Genomic DNA, 13,980 nt, shown 5'->3' on the forward strand with positions numbered 1-13,980 from the left:
CCACTCAGGTTGGATGCTCTTGCCTCTGAATTCCTGCAGCCTTTGTGGCCTAAGTCACTCCTATGGTGGGATCTCATAGTTATATGGGTGTTTGACAGCTTCTCCATCAGTTTATTTATTTGGCTAATCAATATTTCTTCTTGAATCTTGCTAAGAATAAAGAACAGATAGTTGTTTGATGACTTATTATGATATAATTCACATACCATAAAAGTTACCATGTTAAAGTGTAAAACTGAGTGGTTTTCTGGTATATTGACAAGGTTGTACTACCATCACCCAATGGCAGAACATTTTCATTGCCTCCAAAAGAAAAACTCTAATAGCAGAAACCCCCCCATCAGTTTATTAGTTAGAAACACCCATCCACAGAACTTCCCATTCTCCCTTCTCCCCAACCCTGAAACCACTCATCTATTTTCTGTCTCTATAGATTTGCCTGTTCTGGGGTTTTCATATAAATGACATTTTACTAGATAACTTTTTAAATATAGATGTATATATAAATGTGTGTCTGGATGAGGAATTCTAGTAATTATAGTTTCCAGTCTCTAATTCTGGCATTAACTGATCAACTAAGAACAAATTCTCTTTTGATGGCAGCAAAACAAACTATAAAATCGAAATTAAAGTGCCAGTTCCTTTGAGTCCTAAAAACAGCAGAAAGGAAAGTAAAAACACCTCCAGAGGGGCACCTGGGTGGCTCAGTTGGTTGAGCGTCTGACTTCGGCTCAGGTCATGATCCCAGGGTCCTGGGATCGAGCCCCGCATCAGACTCCTCACTCAGTGGAGAGTCTGCTTGTCCCACTGCCCCTCCTCACTGCTCATGCTTGCTCTCTTTCAAATAAATAAATAAAATCTTAAAAAAAAAAAAAAAAAACCTCCAGAGATTATTCTCTCTTCTTTATACTTAAATGATTTGTCATAACTGATCTTTAGTCAAAGGTTAAACAATTCAAAATGAAGGACCTCACAATTTCTAAGAAGCTTTATCAGATCATCTTCAAAAGTAAAAAGGCTTGAATTTCTTAGAATTCTTTCCAGGATACAAAGGACCTCGATTAAATTAAATATAAAGCCCTTTGTGTTTGAAGATTTTAAAAGATAGAGACTTTTAATTTTTTTTAAAGGTAGGCTAAGAATGATCAGTAAAAAGGGCAGCAGGGTGAACACACATACTAACTCTAGGAAATGCCTTAAAACTTTAAGTAAGAGCTAATGTTATTTTTCTCATTAAATGCAAACTGTCAGATTCTACTAACTAGAATTCTTGGTACAGAAAACATATTGATGTTAAAGTAACAAACCCAGAAATCTTTAACTAGCACTGTTTATGTTTCTCTTAGTAGCAGATCTGCAAAATTGTTCAAATTTACAGGCAATTAATGCCAAATTGCAGCCAGTAATCTCAAGAAGAATTTAAACATTTTTCTATCTCTCCCACTATTACACAGAAAGCATTATAACTTGTTAGTTATAGGTGCTCCTTATAGATAGCCACCCTTTGGCGTGGCCTTCAGTATGATTTTTATCATTCTCTCCTTTGCCTTGGGCAGCAAATTAGACAGGCAGCATTCAGAAGAAACAGAGGATTAGTTCATGAAGGAAGAAGAAAGGCAAGACCTAAAACTGGGCAAAAGAAAGGAAGGGAGGGAGGGAGGGAGGGAGGGAGGGAGGGAGGGAGGGAAGGAGGGAGGGAGGGAGGAAAAAGACAGATGTAGGGAAGAGGATTAATATCCAAAGCTGATGAAACTGGTAAAACAACACACTCAATATATGTAAACATCAATATGTTTATATGCCTTCTCCAAAGAATTTATCCTAAAAAAATGAAGAGAAAAAAAAAATCAGTACGGTCAATATTGTTCACTGCAACATTTTTTAAAGTAGTGAATATCAGAAACAACCTAGATGTACAAAAGTCTATAGAACATACACTTGATAGAATATTACATAGTCAACTTAATTATAAAGGCTAAATTAATTTTATATATAGATATATATATATATACACAAATACAGACATACACACATGTACATACATGTATGTGTATGTATATGGCTGGTATCTCTATAAACAACCCCACACTGCCCATCACAGAGACCAGGTCCTTCCCCCTACTTCCCTAGGCAGCAGATGTTACACTTACACAAAACATTTTTCATTCTTAAAAAAACACAGCTGTGTGGACAAACTATGTAGTGTGAACTCCTCTAGTTTGGAAGCTGCTGGGGGACAGCCAGGATCCCCAAGATGTCTTCTTTTCCTTATGTTGATGGATCCAGCAACTGAGCTCCGCAGGACTGTACTGAACAAAGACATTAGCGACAAAGAACCACTACTCCCTGAAGCTGACTCTATTGTGTCCTGAATGACAGGACATGGGCCACTGTGTTACATAAACCATGCAACTACCAACAGTATGGTAAGAATGAATTAATTTTGCACTGGTGATAAGTGCCAGAACTACTGAGCCACTTATCAAATGAGTGTTTCTTGAACAGCTCTGACTTCAATAACACCAGGTAGTAGCTTCAGTGAGAAGAGTGCAGACCATTCTATTGGCACCCTGGACTCGGCCAGGGCATTTCAGCAGTCTAAATGTGACCGAGAGTCCATTTACTTACTGCAAAGGTCAAGAGGAGGAACTTGTTGAGGAGGACAGGGTTTTCGAGAGCAGCACCTGATTTTATGGCTTCCCATATCTGTCAGAAGAAAGAGAAGTGTCAAGGCAGGTTCACAGGCATCTCTGAGCTTCTCACAAATGAAGGACAGAGGCAAAAAGCTCCAAGCTCTTCTTTCCTCCAGGCCCAGCACCACTTACCCCAGGCTGTAAAGTGGGTTGTTACCTCACTCTGGCCACTTTGGATGGCCTCTCCACCAGCCACACTCCCTGTGGGGGCTGAGGAAATTGCGAGAACCCAGAAGTCTCCTCTCAGTCAGACTCAGCATCCAAGGAGGCAAGCAGGCCATTTTCATGTCTTCACTATTTCCTCCAACAAATATTTACTGATTGCCTACTATCTACCAGGCACATCAGGATTATAGAATAAAAGACACAGTCCCGGGTGCCTGGATGGGTCAGTTGATTAAGAGACTGCCTTTGGCTCAGGTCATGATCCTGGAGTCCCAGAATGGAGTCCTGCATTGGGCTCCCCGCTCAGTGGGGAGTCTGTTTCTCCTCTGACCCTCCCCCCTCTCGTGCTCTTTCTCTCTCTCTCCCTCAAATAAATAAATAAAATCTTAAAAAAAGAAAAAAAAAGACACAGTCCCTACCCTCAAAAAGCCTTGAGTTCAGTGAGGGAGAGAGGCATAAATGTCCGAGTGCACCACCAGGTAGGACATGCTACCTCAAAAAGATGTGGAATTCCTGGGAGGAGCACTGAACTGGGCTGGGGAGGGGTTCTAGGAGGCAGTGATTTGAACCAGGTATAGGGGATTTCTCAAAGTGTTACTGGGGATTATCTTGCCCTGAGACATGAAGAGAATGATGAGTTTATGCATACTCAGCAAGTACTGTGACCAGAAGCAGAAGCTGCTACTGGTCTGTAGCTGCTGATCACAAGATGTTTTAGTAGTTAAGATTAGCTGCTAAACTTTGTGTCACTAAGCAAGACAAACAGTTGCACCAAAGGAGCCACTGGGTGGAAGAGGAAAATAAACAAAGAGAAGTTCCTGCAATTGACATAATAACCTTAGAGGAGGCTGGACCAAGGAAGAGCAGGCCCCAGGTCTGATAAACTAAGGAGTTGGGAACTGCTGGGGAGTGTGGATGGGGGTGAAGGCTGAGCCCCAGGACAAGGGGTGGGATTTCTGTGGGGAACAATCTGTGATTTTTGATGATGGATGAGAATCTAACCCAACTCCTTGGAGACAGCCTTTGAAATGTGCAGCCAGAGCAGGAGCCCAGGAGCAGTCAAGCTGTAGGCCAAGGAAAACCACCATCATCACTTGGGTCACAAGCTACATCCATCTCGAGGGATGTTAAGGGATGGGTTAGCCTGGTGATAGGTATTAAGGAGGGCACGTACTGCATGGAGCACTGGGTATTATATGAAAACAATGGATCGTGGATCACCACATCAAAAACTAATGATGTATTGTATGGTGACTAACATAACATAATAAAAAATAAAAAATAAAATAGAGTCACCATTAAAAAAAAAAAAAAAGACCAAAGGCAGATTTCCCTCTCCGACCGTGGCACCCACACCCATTTTTTCTTTTTTTAATACTAGTGTGAAGACCACTCGATTAAGTGGGTTAGAGGGGATAGGGATAAACTGTCTTCCTATTTTAATTCCTCACACTAACTCAGATATGAAGAAGTAAGAGGAAGACACTCCCGGCACAAAGAATATCATGTCCCAAGGACAGAGGTGAGAACAAAAGTAGGGGAAGGAATTATAAGTGATTTGCTGTGACAAGGGTCAGAGAAGGTGAGGGCAAGAGTGACAGGAGAGAAAGGCCACAGAGGCCACAGAGGCCAGGCCACAAGATGGAGTAGTTTAGATTTAGCCCTAAAGATACGGGAGAGACAGTGCAATCATCTCTGATAGCATTACGGTGCTTAGGACTGGAAAGCCATGGGGCACAAAGAACAGAGAACCCAAAGGCATGCAGACACATGAATAGAACTCTCAGGGACAGGTCAAGCTGCTTCCAAATTCTAACTGGAGAGCAGCAGCAAAGCTTTTCACAACTGCCCTGCCATGGCTTTCCAGCCCATCCCCAGCTGAGAGCCTGAATGTCTTCTCCCTGACCTTCCCGCCAATGCAGGAGAGCTGCAAGTACTCTCTCTGGGATATAAACCAAAGCCCACAAAGATCTTTAAGTACCGACTCTATGCTAGTTTCCCCGAGAGACCCACGCACCTGATCAGAAACATCAGGCCTACCAAGACCAGGGAAGATAGGACAGATACATCATCGTTTCCCAGCTAACCTCATCTGCTGCTTGCTCCAAAAGTAGCTTCTTATCTGCAGCCTTGAAAGCCTCAAGTGTGTTGGTGTTAAAGAGCGTTCCAACAGCCGGGCAGCAGTGGGCTGGGGTGGGAGCACTCCTGGATATGGAAGAAACATGGTTAGGCAGGCACAGACGGGAGAGCAGTGGGAGACAAAAGACAGGGCTCTGTAGGGCAAAGAACTAAAAAAAATAAAATAAAACCCAGCACTGTACACACAAAAAAAGCCTCCATATTCCCTTTACCCTCATTTCTCATTGTTCTTCCACTGCTCACCAAGCCCCACACCACCCCCGAATATAAGTTCATTACCTAGTTTTTACTCTTTCTCATCTTTAACCTGAAAGGGAAACATCATTTATTGAACTTCTACTGTGCCAAGAACTACACAAGTTTTGCATTTTCATAACAGCACTTTCTCCTGGTTAAAGGCTTAAGTAACTCACCTAAGGTCACAAAAAGATAGGTGGAGCAGGAATCTAAAGCCAGAACTAGCAGGCTCCAAGGTACTGAGCTGCCTACTCCCCACTCAAACCCTCCCAGGCTTCAAGGTCCTACTCCAAACCCTCTCCTTCCAGGAAGCCCCTCCCATTTTCTCTGGTAATGGCTGGCACAGGAAACTGAGCATCACATTTTAGAGTGTTCAAGATTGACCATCACAGATACCCGACTAGAGGACAGTAAGCTCCCTGAGGGCAGGGCACATGTCTCCCTCTTCTGACTGTCTCCAGACCTTATCCAGCCCAAACGGGCTCCACAAAGCTGCTGCTGAGCCAACTCCTGGTGGTCGTCTGAGTCACAAAGACAGTATGTGTCATATCTGGGCTACCTGCCAATCTGTCATGTCACATGTGTATCACACTCTACACTATCCCCTTACAGTCTTCAGAGTAATCAAAATCAGGGGAGAAGAAGATGAGTTAATTCTGAATACAAATTCAGATGTGGAAACATCTGGTCTCTTCTCCGAAATGATTAACTTATGTTTCAGAGGTTACAGATGCTAAATGAAAATACTCATTTCATTAGTAGCCTAATATTGTTGTCAATTACCACTACTGCAGAGAAAATGCATTTTTATTGATTGTACAAAGACCTCATGTCTCTTGGAGTCTGTAAAACTGGGTTCACAGGGGCTGTGAAGAGAGAAGATCAAAACCTAGACCAGGTGTGGAGGGGTGCAATGGGTGGTGAAGGCAGCTATGCCAAATGTTGTCTGTGGGGCTTAAATGCCAAGTCCTGGGAAAAAAGTAACTTGCAACGGCCAGAGCCTTCCCTTGGGGGCTGACAAGTCAGCAAATCATAGGCTGTTTCTCACAACTCTACTCCAATAAAATATTTTTCATCCATGTGGAAGGAGGACATCAAAGACAGTCTTGAAGAGAAAGAGAAATCACAAAGGGGCAAGACGCAGCCTAGAGGGAGGAAGAAGGAGCACAGTGGTTGGTACACTAGGCCTCCTACATTCAGACTTGGCTTTAGAAATTACTGCTGAAATAGAAGGAACAAAGCTCTGATCTAATTCTGATACATGCACAAGAAGAAGGGACCCTTTTTCCTAAGTGCCTGAGTGTCCCAGGTGTGTGAATGCAGTGTCAAAGTGTCATCATGAGAAGTCAAGTATCTGCCAGCGTGCTGGCCAGGCTCCTAGAACATTAGTGCCCATGCAAGTTAATCAGTGAGAACAAGCTGAAGTTTCAAAGGGAAGAATTTTTCATGAGTAAAGTCCCACCAGGGGAGGTAGCCAAGGAAACGAATTTAAAAAGTGATAGTGGGAGGGAAAGCCATTCTGCCAACCTCTCTAGGTTCAAGTTCACTTGTTCCACAGATAGATGGCTCAGATGAAGAGTAGAAAGAGCCCTGGACTTGGAAACAAGAGAATATTAGTTTAGTTTCCTACAATTCTGTTGATATGAAATGCCCAGGATAGGCAAATCCATAGACAGAAAGTAGATCATGGTTACCCGGTCTGGGGAGTGGGAGAAGGGAAGAATGTAGAGTAACTGCTTATGGGTATAGGCTTACTTTCTGGAATGATGAAAACGTTCTAGAATTGGTGGTGGCAGCTGCACAACCTTGTGAATACACTAAAAACTGCTGCATTATACATTTTAAAAGGGCAAATTTTATGACATGTAAATTATATCTCAATAACACTGTTAAAAGATCAGAATTAGAAATCTTCCCCATATACTAAAGCCAACAGTGAACTCGCAATGATGTATAGACTAACCAGGTAAAGGACTGATCTTAGAAAGGCCTCAAGCCCGGACCTGCTTGGGAATGCTGCCTCTAGAAACTTGGCCTGCACTTCACTCAGTCTCCCAGTACAGAGTAAGGAAAGTACTGAAGCTGGTTTGCACCTGTTATTCACACCTGGCCAAAGGCAGGCATGTGGCCAGAGCCTCCAGAACAGACAGGCAGGGTGGTGGGCAGGACAGAATAAATCCCCCAGAAGAAAGAGAGAGGTGGCTTTTCATTATTTTGAGGAATCTGCTCCGTGTGCACAGCTCTGCATGCCCACAAGGAACTCTGGGAACCTAGAAGTCATGCTCAGTCTGGGGGCATGCACCATTATCTCCTGCTTTCTGTAATTATCTGTGAGTGTCTGTTTTGCAACATCTCTAACAGACTCCACGGCTGTCCTTCTACCAATCACACCACATCCCATTTTGACAGCCATGCATTTAGACTGCTTGTAATTGATTTCAACAGTTATTCGAGCAACTAGTCCATGTCAGATCTGTGTTAGGGGCTAACGAGATAGCAGAGATTAAGAGAGCCTGTGTTCTGTGCTGATGATTTTGCATACGAGTCTCATTTCCTTAACTATTTTTTGAAGTTTTTTTGAGGGCAAGGGTTATGGCTTCTATTTCTCTAATTAAGTCCAACTTGAGGCTTAGAAAAGAAAATATTTCTTCTGACTGCAAAGATAAATGTTCCTCAAGGGAAAGAAGCCCAGAGAAAGGAAAACTTATGCTTTAATGAGTCAGTTTCACAATTCTGCAGAGCTTGTCCACCAAAATCTACTCTTTCCTTCTTAAGCGGAAATACAGTACATATATGCTGCTTGTAGTGGGGCCCCACGCTTCCCAGTTTTCCTTGCAACACAGGTGAGGACTCATGCTCTCCCCAGTGGAACTTGAGCAAAGTGACACATGTCACTTTGTTACCTGCCTGGCAAGGTAAAGTAACAATTCAGGTTGTTGGGTTTCTTTTAAGCTTTTTTTTTCTCTTTCTTTCAAGATTTTATTTAAAACAAGTTAGTTAACATATAGTATAGTATTAGTTTCAGGAGTAGAAGTTAGTGATTTCTCACTTGCATATAACACCCAGTGCTCATCACAAGTACCCTCCTTAATGCCCATCACCCAGTTTCCCCATCCCCCCACCCACCTCCCCTTCAGCAACCCTCAGTTTGTTTCCTCTAGTTAAGAGTTTCTTGTGGTTTGTCTCCCTGTTATTTTATTTTTCCTTCCCTTCCCCTATGTTCATCTGTTTTGTTTAAATACCATACAATTTCACTCATATGTGGAATTTAAGATACTTTTTTTTTTTAAGTAGGCTCCATGCCCAACGTGGGGCTGGAACTCACACCCCTCAGTCCAAGAGTCACATCCTCCACCAACTGTCAGCCAAGTGCCCCCGACAATTCCGTTTTAAGCAGCACACAAAGGCAAGCCCTCCAGAATGATGGGAGCCACAGAGGGAAGAAGACTGAACCCCAGTCCCGGACTATTAAATGGGCAAGAAATAAACCTTTTGGGGTCTGGTTTAGCAGTATACCCTACCCTAAGCAGCTCTCTCCAGTGCAAAATGGTTGATGCCTGATGAAATACTACTTGACTGCTAATTCAGCTAATACAATGTGGAGAACAGGATCTCACGGTGCTAACTGCTGGCAGAGACCCATTAAGCTTCTGGGGACTCAGAGGATAAGGGATTTATCTGGTGCTATGCAAAGCTGAGATACTCTTGGCATCTATAAATGAGTACTAGGACTGTTAGCTCTTCAGCTGTACCTTATTCCTCTCTCCATGCCCAGTGCTTACCACATTCTATTGTCAAGACACAGAGGAAGCAATCAATAAGTATTTCTGAAATAACCATTACCTTTTCACATTTATTACAACACAGAGCACACTACAATGCAAATATGTATCTCCTATCTCTATCCAGAGCTCCGTGTTTCCTAAGTCTTTGTATTCCTACCACCTACGCATCCTGCACGTAAGAGGCATTCAGCATCTGATGAATAAATTTATAAAGATTTTCCCTACAAACCCATGCAGATGTACAGCAATAAAAACAAAGAAAGAATAATAATGAAAATAATTTGGATATGAAGAACTCCTTTCTTCTGTGGCGCTCCAAGCACTTCCATTAAACTCCCTAGCTGTCTTAGTCTGTTTGGGCTGCTATAAGAAAATATCACAGACCGGGTAGCTGATGAATAACAGAAATTTATTTCTCATAGGTCTAAAGGCTGGAAACCCAAGATCAAGATGCCAGCATGGTCAAGTTCTGGTGAAGGCCCTCTTCCAGTCACAGACTGTCCACTTCGAGCCACGTCCCCAAGTGGTGGAAGGGGCATGTTAGCTCTCTGGGGGCCTATTATAAGGCACTGATCCCATTCATGAGGCCTCTGCCTCATGACCTAACCCCCTCCCAAAGGCCCCACCTCCCGATACCATCGCCATAGGCATTAGGTTTTCAACGTATGAATTTTGGCAGGGACACAAACACTCGGACCAAAGCACCAATCATCCAAAGACAGATTCAGAAAATCACAGACTTGTAAAACTGGACGGAACGTCAGAAGCCAAGTGCCAGAGATGAGGAAACTGAATGTGAGGAAATTAAAAGCACTTATTCTAGGTCACAGAGTTAACCCGCCATAGATACCAGGTCGACCAGCTCCAGCTCCGCCACTAGGGCCGCGCCTCATTCCTGCTCATCTCCCCAACTGCCCACCACACACCCTCGCACACCGTGGTTATTCAACAGTATGATGAAAAGATATGACCAGTCAAATCAAGCAATTCCTGTGAAAGTCAGAGCTGTGCAATCACAGATGTTCTTACCTCCATCAACTAAAATTTCTGGATTGCTTGAGTTTAAGATGTTTGGACTTTGTAATAAGATCAAAACCTAACTTCTATGAACTGCTTTTTTCCTATAATTAATTGTTCCAAAGAATAAAATTATTAAAATATTTCAAAAAACAACCTTTTAGTCTAGTACCAGAATAAAGATGGCAGCAAGTTTAACTTGCAATTAATGTCAGATTCTTGAGATCACATTAAAACTACACTGCTCATATGCCCCCTTGAACTTCTTCAGATAATTTAATGCTTATACACTGTCGATCATTTTCCTTATTATCTTGTAATTGCTTCAAAGGTAAGTTAATCTCTATCAAAACAAGAGAGAGATTACCAGGATTTGATTTGTTTTGACAAGCAATCACAAGGAATTTATTACAGATCAAGAAAGGTCTGAAAAGGCGCCTGGGTGGCTCAGTTCGTTGGGCGGCTGCCTTCGGCTCGGGTCATGATCCCGGAGTCCCGGGATCAAGTCCCGCATCAGGCTCCCTGCTCGGTGGGGAGTCTGCTTCTCCCTCTGACCCTACCCCCTCTTGTGCTCTCTCTTTCACTCTCTCTCTCTCTCTCAAATAAATAAAATAAAATCTTTAAAAAAAAAGAAAGAAAGGTCTGAAAAGAACAAGAAACATCAACACATACCCTTTAAAGATACAAAGACTAATATATTTTTTAATAGGACCACGTTTTATTTTTCCTAAGCCTTTCTTTCCCCTCAGAGTGTGGCATGTTATTTATTTCAGCATATCAAATCCCTGATTCACCTGGGGAAAGGACTAATATCATTTTGGATTTATGTTATGCAGTTACATTTTGCAATTTGAGATAGAAGAATCAAATGTGTTGACTTTTTGAGAGATTTTAAAAATATATTCTATGGCTAAAATCAACAACACAAGAAACAACAGGTGTTAGAAAAGATGTGGAAAAAACAGAATCCTCATGCACTGCTGGTGGGAATGCCAACTGGTGTAGCTCCTGTGGAAAACAGTATGGAGGTTCCTCGAAAAATTAAAAATAGAATTACTGTATGATCCAGTAATTGCACTACCGGGTATTTACCCAAAGAATACAAAAACACTGATTCAAAGGGATACATGCACCCCTGTGTTTACAGCAGGATTATTTACAATAGCCAAATTATGGAAGCAGCCCAAGTGTCCACCGATTGATGAATGGATAAAAAAGATGGGATATACATATATACAATGGAATGTTATTCAGCCATAAAAAAAGAATGAAATATTGCCATTTGCAATGACATGGATGGAGCTAGAGAGTATAATACCAAGTTAAATAACTCAGAGAAAGACAAATACCATATGATTTCACTCATTTAAGAAATTAATCTTAAGAACTTAAGACACAAAATAAACAAGCAAAGGGGACGAGAGAGAGAGAGAGAGAGAGAGAGAGAGACAAATCAAGAAACAGACTCTTAATTATAGAGTACAAACGGATGGTTGCCAGAGAGGAAGGGGGTGAGGGGATGGGTTAAATGGGTGATGGGGATTAGGGAGGACACCTGTCATGATGAGCACCAGGTGATATGTGGCATGGTTGAATGACTATATTGTACATCTGAAACTAATACAACACTGTATGTTAACTAACTGGAATTAAAAATTTCAAAAGCCAAAAATAAATAAATAAAATGAAAATAAAAAATATATTCTAGGGATACTTTACTTGGAATACCCTAACTTTTGACTACTGTGACTTTCAAGAGCCAGGCAGTCCTTACAAAGACCACTTGGCCTTTCTCATATCATCCCACATGTTAACACTGCTAATGTGGAGAAAGCAGGAAACACTGACCACACTGAAGCCTTCAATTCTTCAACCATTAATTGTCTTACAGCCCCTCAATATGGTTTCAACTCCACCCTTTTGTGTGGATTTCAGTTTGGGACTGCAAACAGCCTGATCAACAAATCCAATGGCCCTTGCACTGAACGCTGACCTTTCTGCTTCTGACATTGATCAATTCTTTCCTTCCTGAAAGCACCCATCCTTGGTTTCTGTAACACTTCTCTGTCCTTGTGCCCCAGTCATCCTAAAAATTGGGAGGCCCCTTTGGGGAGGGCAATTCAGCAAAAGCTACCTGATAAATGTTCACTGACGTCCATGGATAAGCAACTAAAGGAGTAAGTCAAGAGTAAGTCAAGAAGTACCAATAAGGAATCACAAAATATTAAATAAAATCAAAAGCAGGAGGGATATTATCTATGTTTTAATCAATCTAGATGATACTTGGCACCTAATAGGCTCTGATAATTATCTGCTGAAAAAAAAATACCCAATAGTCCTAAGCATCGAGCGTTTGTCTCTGTGCAATGGGGGCTACAAGAGAATTGAAGAGCTGGCCCTGCTTCCGGGGGCTCTGCCAGCTCCCCCTGGGGCCCATCTATGTGTAAAGGTAAGAATGCTCATTCCTCACAAAAAGGAAACACTTTAGATTTTAAGCAAAAAAAAAAAAAAAAAAATACTCACATGTCAAAAGCACTGAACTCCAACGTTAAGCGAGCTGGCAGCCCAGCAGAATCACCTGGACAGAAGCATTATCACATTTTCCGTTATGAGTCAGTAATAGCAGCATTCATAACTAAAATGTTTGTGAATAATTGTGTTCTCTTTCTTGAGCCCTAAGTGCCCTGTCCAATTCCTGGTCATCCATATTCAACAGGGACTTAGCAGAAGATGCCAGAGCTTTTCTGAATTGGAGGAATTTGTCAAGACTATAAAAAAAGATTCATTGGAAAAAAAGTTTCCAATCTCCTCCCTCAGCAATTCTAAGTAATCAGTATTAATTCTTTGGATTAACAAATGGAGTCTCACCACTCCCTTTCTTTTCCCCACAACAGAGAAAAAGAAGTGCAAATGAATTTGTGTCAAAAGCCAGGAAGTAAAATGGGGATAAAAGGTACAGCATAGGGAATATAATCAATGTTACTGTAATAGAACTGTACGGTGACAGATGGCAGCTACGCCTGTGGTGAGCAAAGCATAACATATAAACTTGTCAAATCACTATGTTGTAAATCTAAAACTAACTTAGCACTCTGTGTAAACTACACCCAAATAAAAATTAATTCATTAATTAAAGACAGACAGTCAGGAAGTAAAATAGAAACCAGTGAAGAGCATTAATTAAAAAGACAAGGGTGTCCCTTTTAAAGGAAAGCTGACCCTGTACTGGAGGGCAGAGAACATAACAGAAGATGACGGAATATGGAGTTTACTGTCACCTACCATTGTAGTAATAGCCCTTAATGTCCTTGGGAGCTTCATCCAGCCGATACTCATTCAGCTTTCTCTGGGTCAACTCGTGCCAGAATCCAACGTCCAAAGCACTGCTAAAGGGAGCAAACTGCAATTTGGAGAGCCCAGGATCCCCCAGAGCTGCTGCCATTATTTGTTGCCTACTAAAAAACAAAACAGAACACAGCAATATAGCACAAAATATGGTAAGAAAAAAATAATTTGTAATAAGGCATAATCAAAACAAACAAACAAAAAATGATGGGATATATACAGGCTACCTGAAGACCTAATTGAAAATCACCCTGAATACTCCGCCTATGTTGCCAACAACACAGGCTGACAACACAACTGATTTTCTAAGTAAAGTCCTTTCTCTTAGGCCTTTCTGGCCTTTACCTCTATGCATCTTCCTTTCTTGTTCAAGTCAGTCTGACTGCTACACGAATGCGACTCCTTCATCAACATAATCACAGTCTCAGAAATTTCTGCCCTCCTGTGTGGTCCTGGAGAACTTCACAAGCCCAGCCGGTCAGAAACACAAGGCCAACCGGCAGAGCTCTGAATGAGAGCAGCACTTGAGCACTCCCCGCTGAGGAGAATGAAGAAATTTCTGCCCACCTAACCTGAACTTTTTTTACGTCTCATCTTTT

The 13,980-nt window shown here is 41.9% G+C and overlaps 1 protein-coding gene across 8 annotated transcripts in view; it reads right to left on the bottom strand.

Annotated features, from left to right (window-relative positions):
- ATG7 (autophagy related 7) overlaps nucleotides 1–13,980 on the bottom strand; it is a 231,778-nt gene that overhangs the window by 202,298 nt on the left and 15,500 nt on the right. For 7 of the 8 annotated variants that reach the window (XM_034997762.1, XM_034997757.1, XM_034997761.1 and 4 more), the window contains exons 2-5: nucleotides 13,319–13,491; nucleotides 12,560–12,614; nucleotides 4,946–5,063; nucleotides 2,629–2,706 (exon numbers count right to left, since the gene is read on the bottom strand). In XM_034997762.1, the coding sequence (XP_034853653.1) occupies nucleotides 2,629–2,706; nucleotides 4,946–5,063; nucleotides 12,560–12,614; nucleotides 13,319–13,491 (424 nt within the window). Of the gene's footprint in view, nucleotides 1–23; nucleotides 363–2,628; nucleotides 2,707–4,945; nucleotides 5,064–12,559; nucleotides 12,615–13,318; nucleotides 13,492–13,980 lie in introns of those variants that run through there. The other variant, XM_034997763.1, reaches the window with a different exon arrangement.

The sequence above is a fragment of the Mirounga leonina genome, unplaced genomic scaffold, assembly GCF_011800145.1.
Source record: "Mirounga leonina isolate KUSES-001 unplaced genomic scaffold, KU_Mleo_1.0 Mir_94, whole genome shotgun sequence".
Classification (NCBI taxonomy): Eukaryota; Metazoa; Chordata; class Mammalia; order Carnivora; family Phocidae; genus Mirounga; species Mirounga leonina.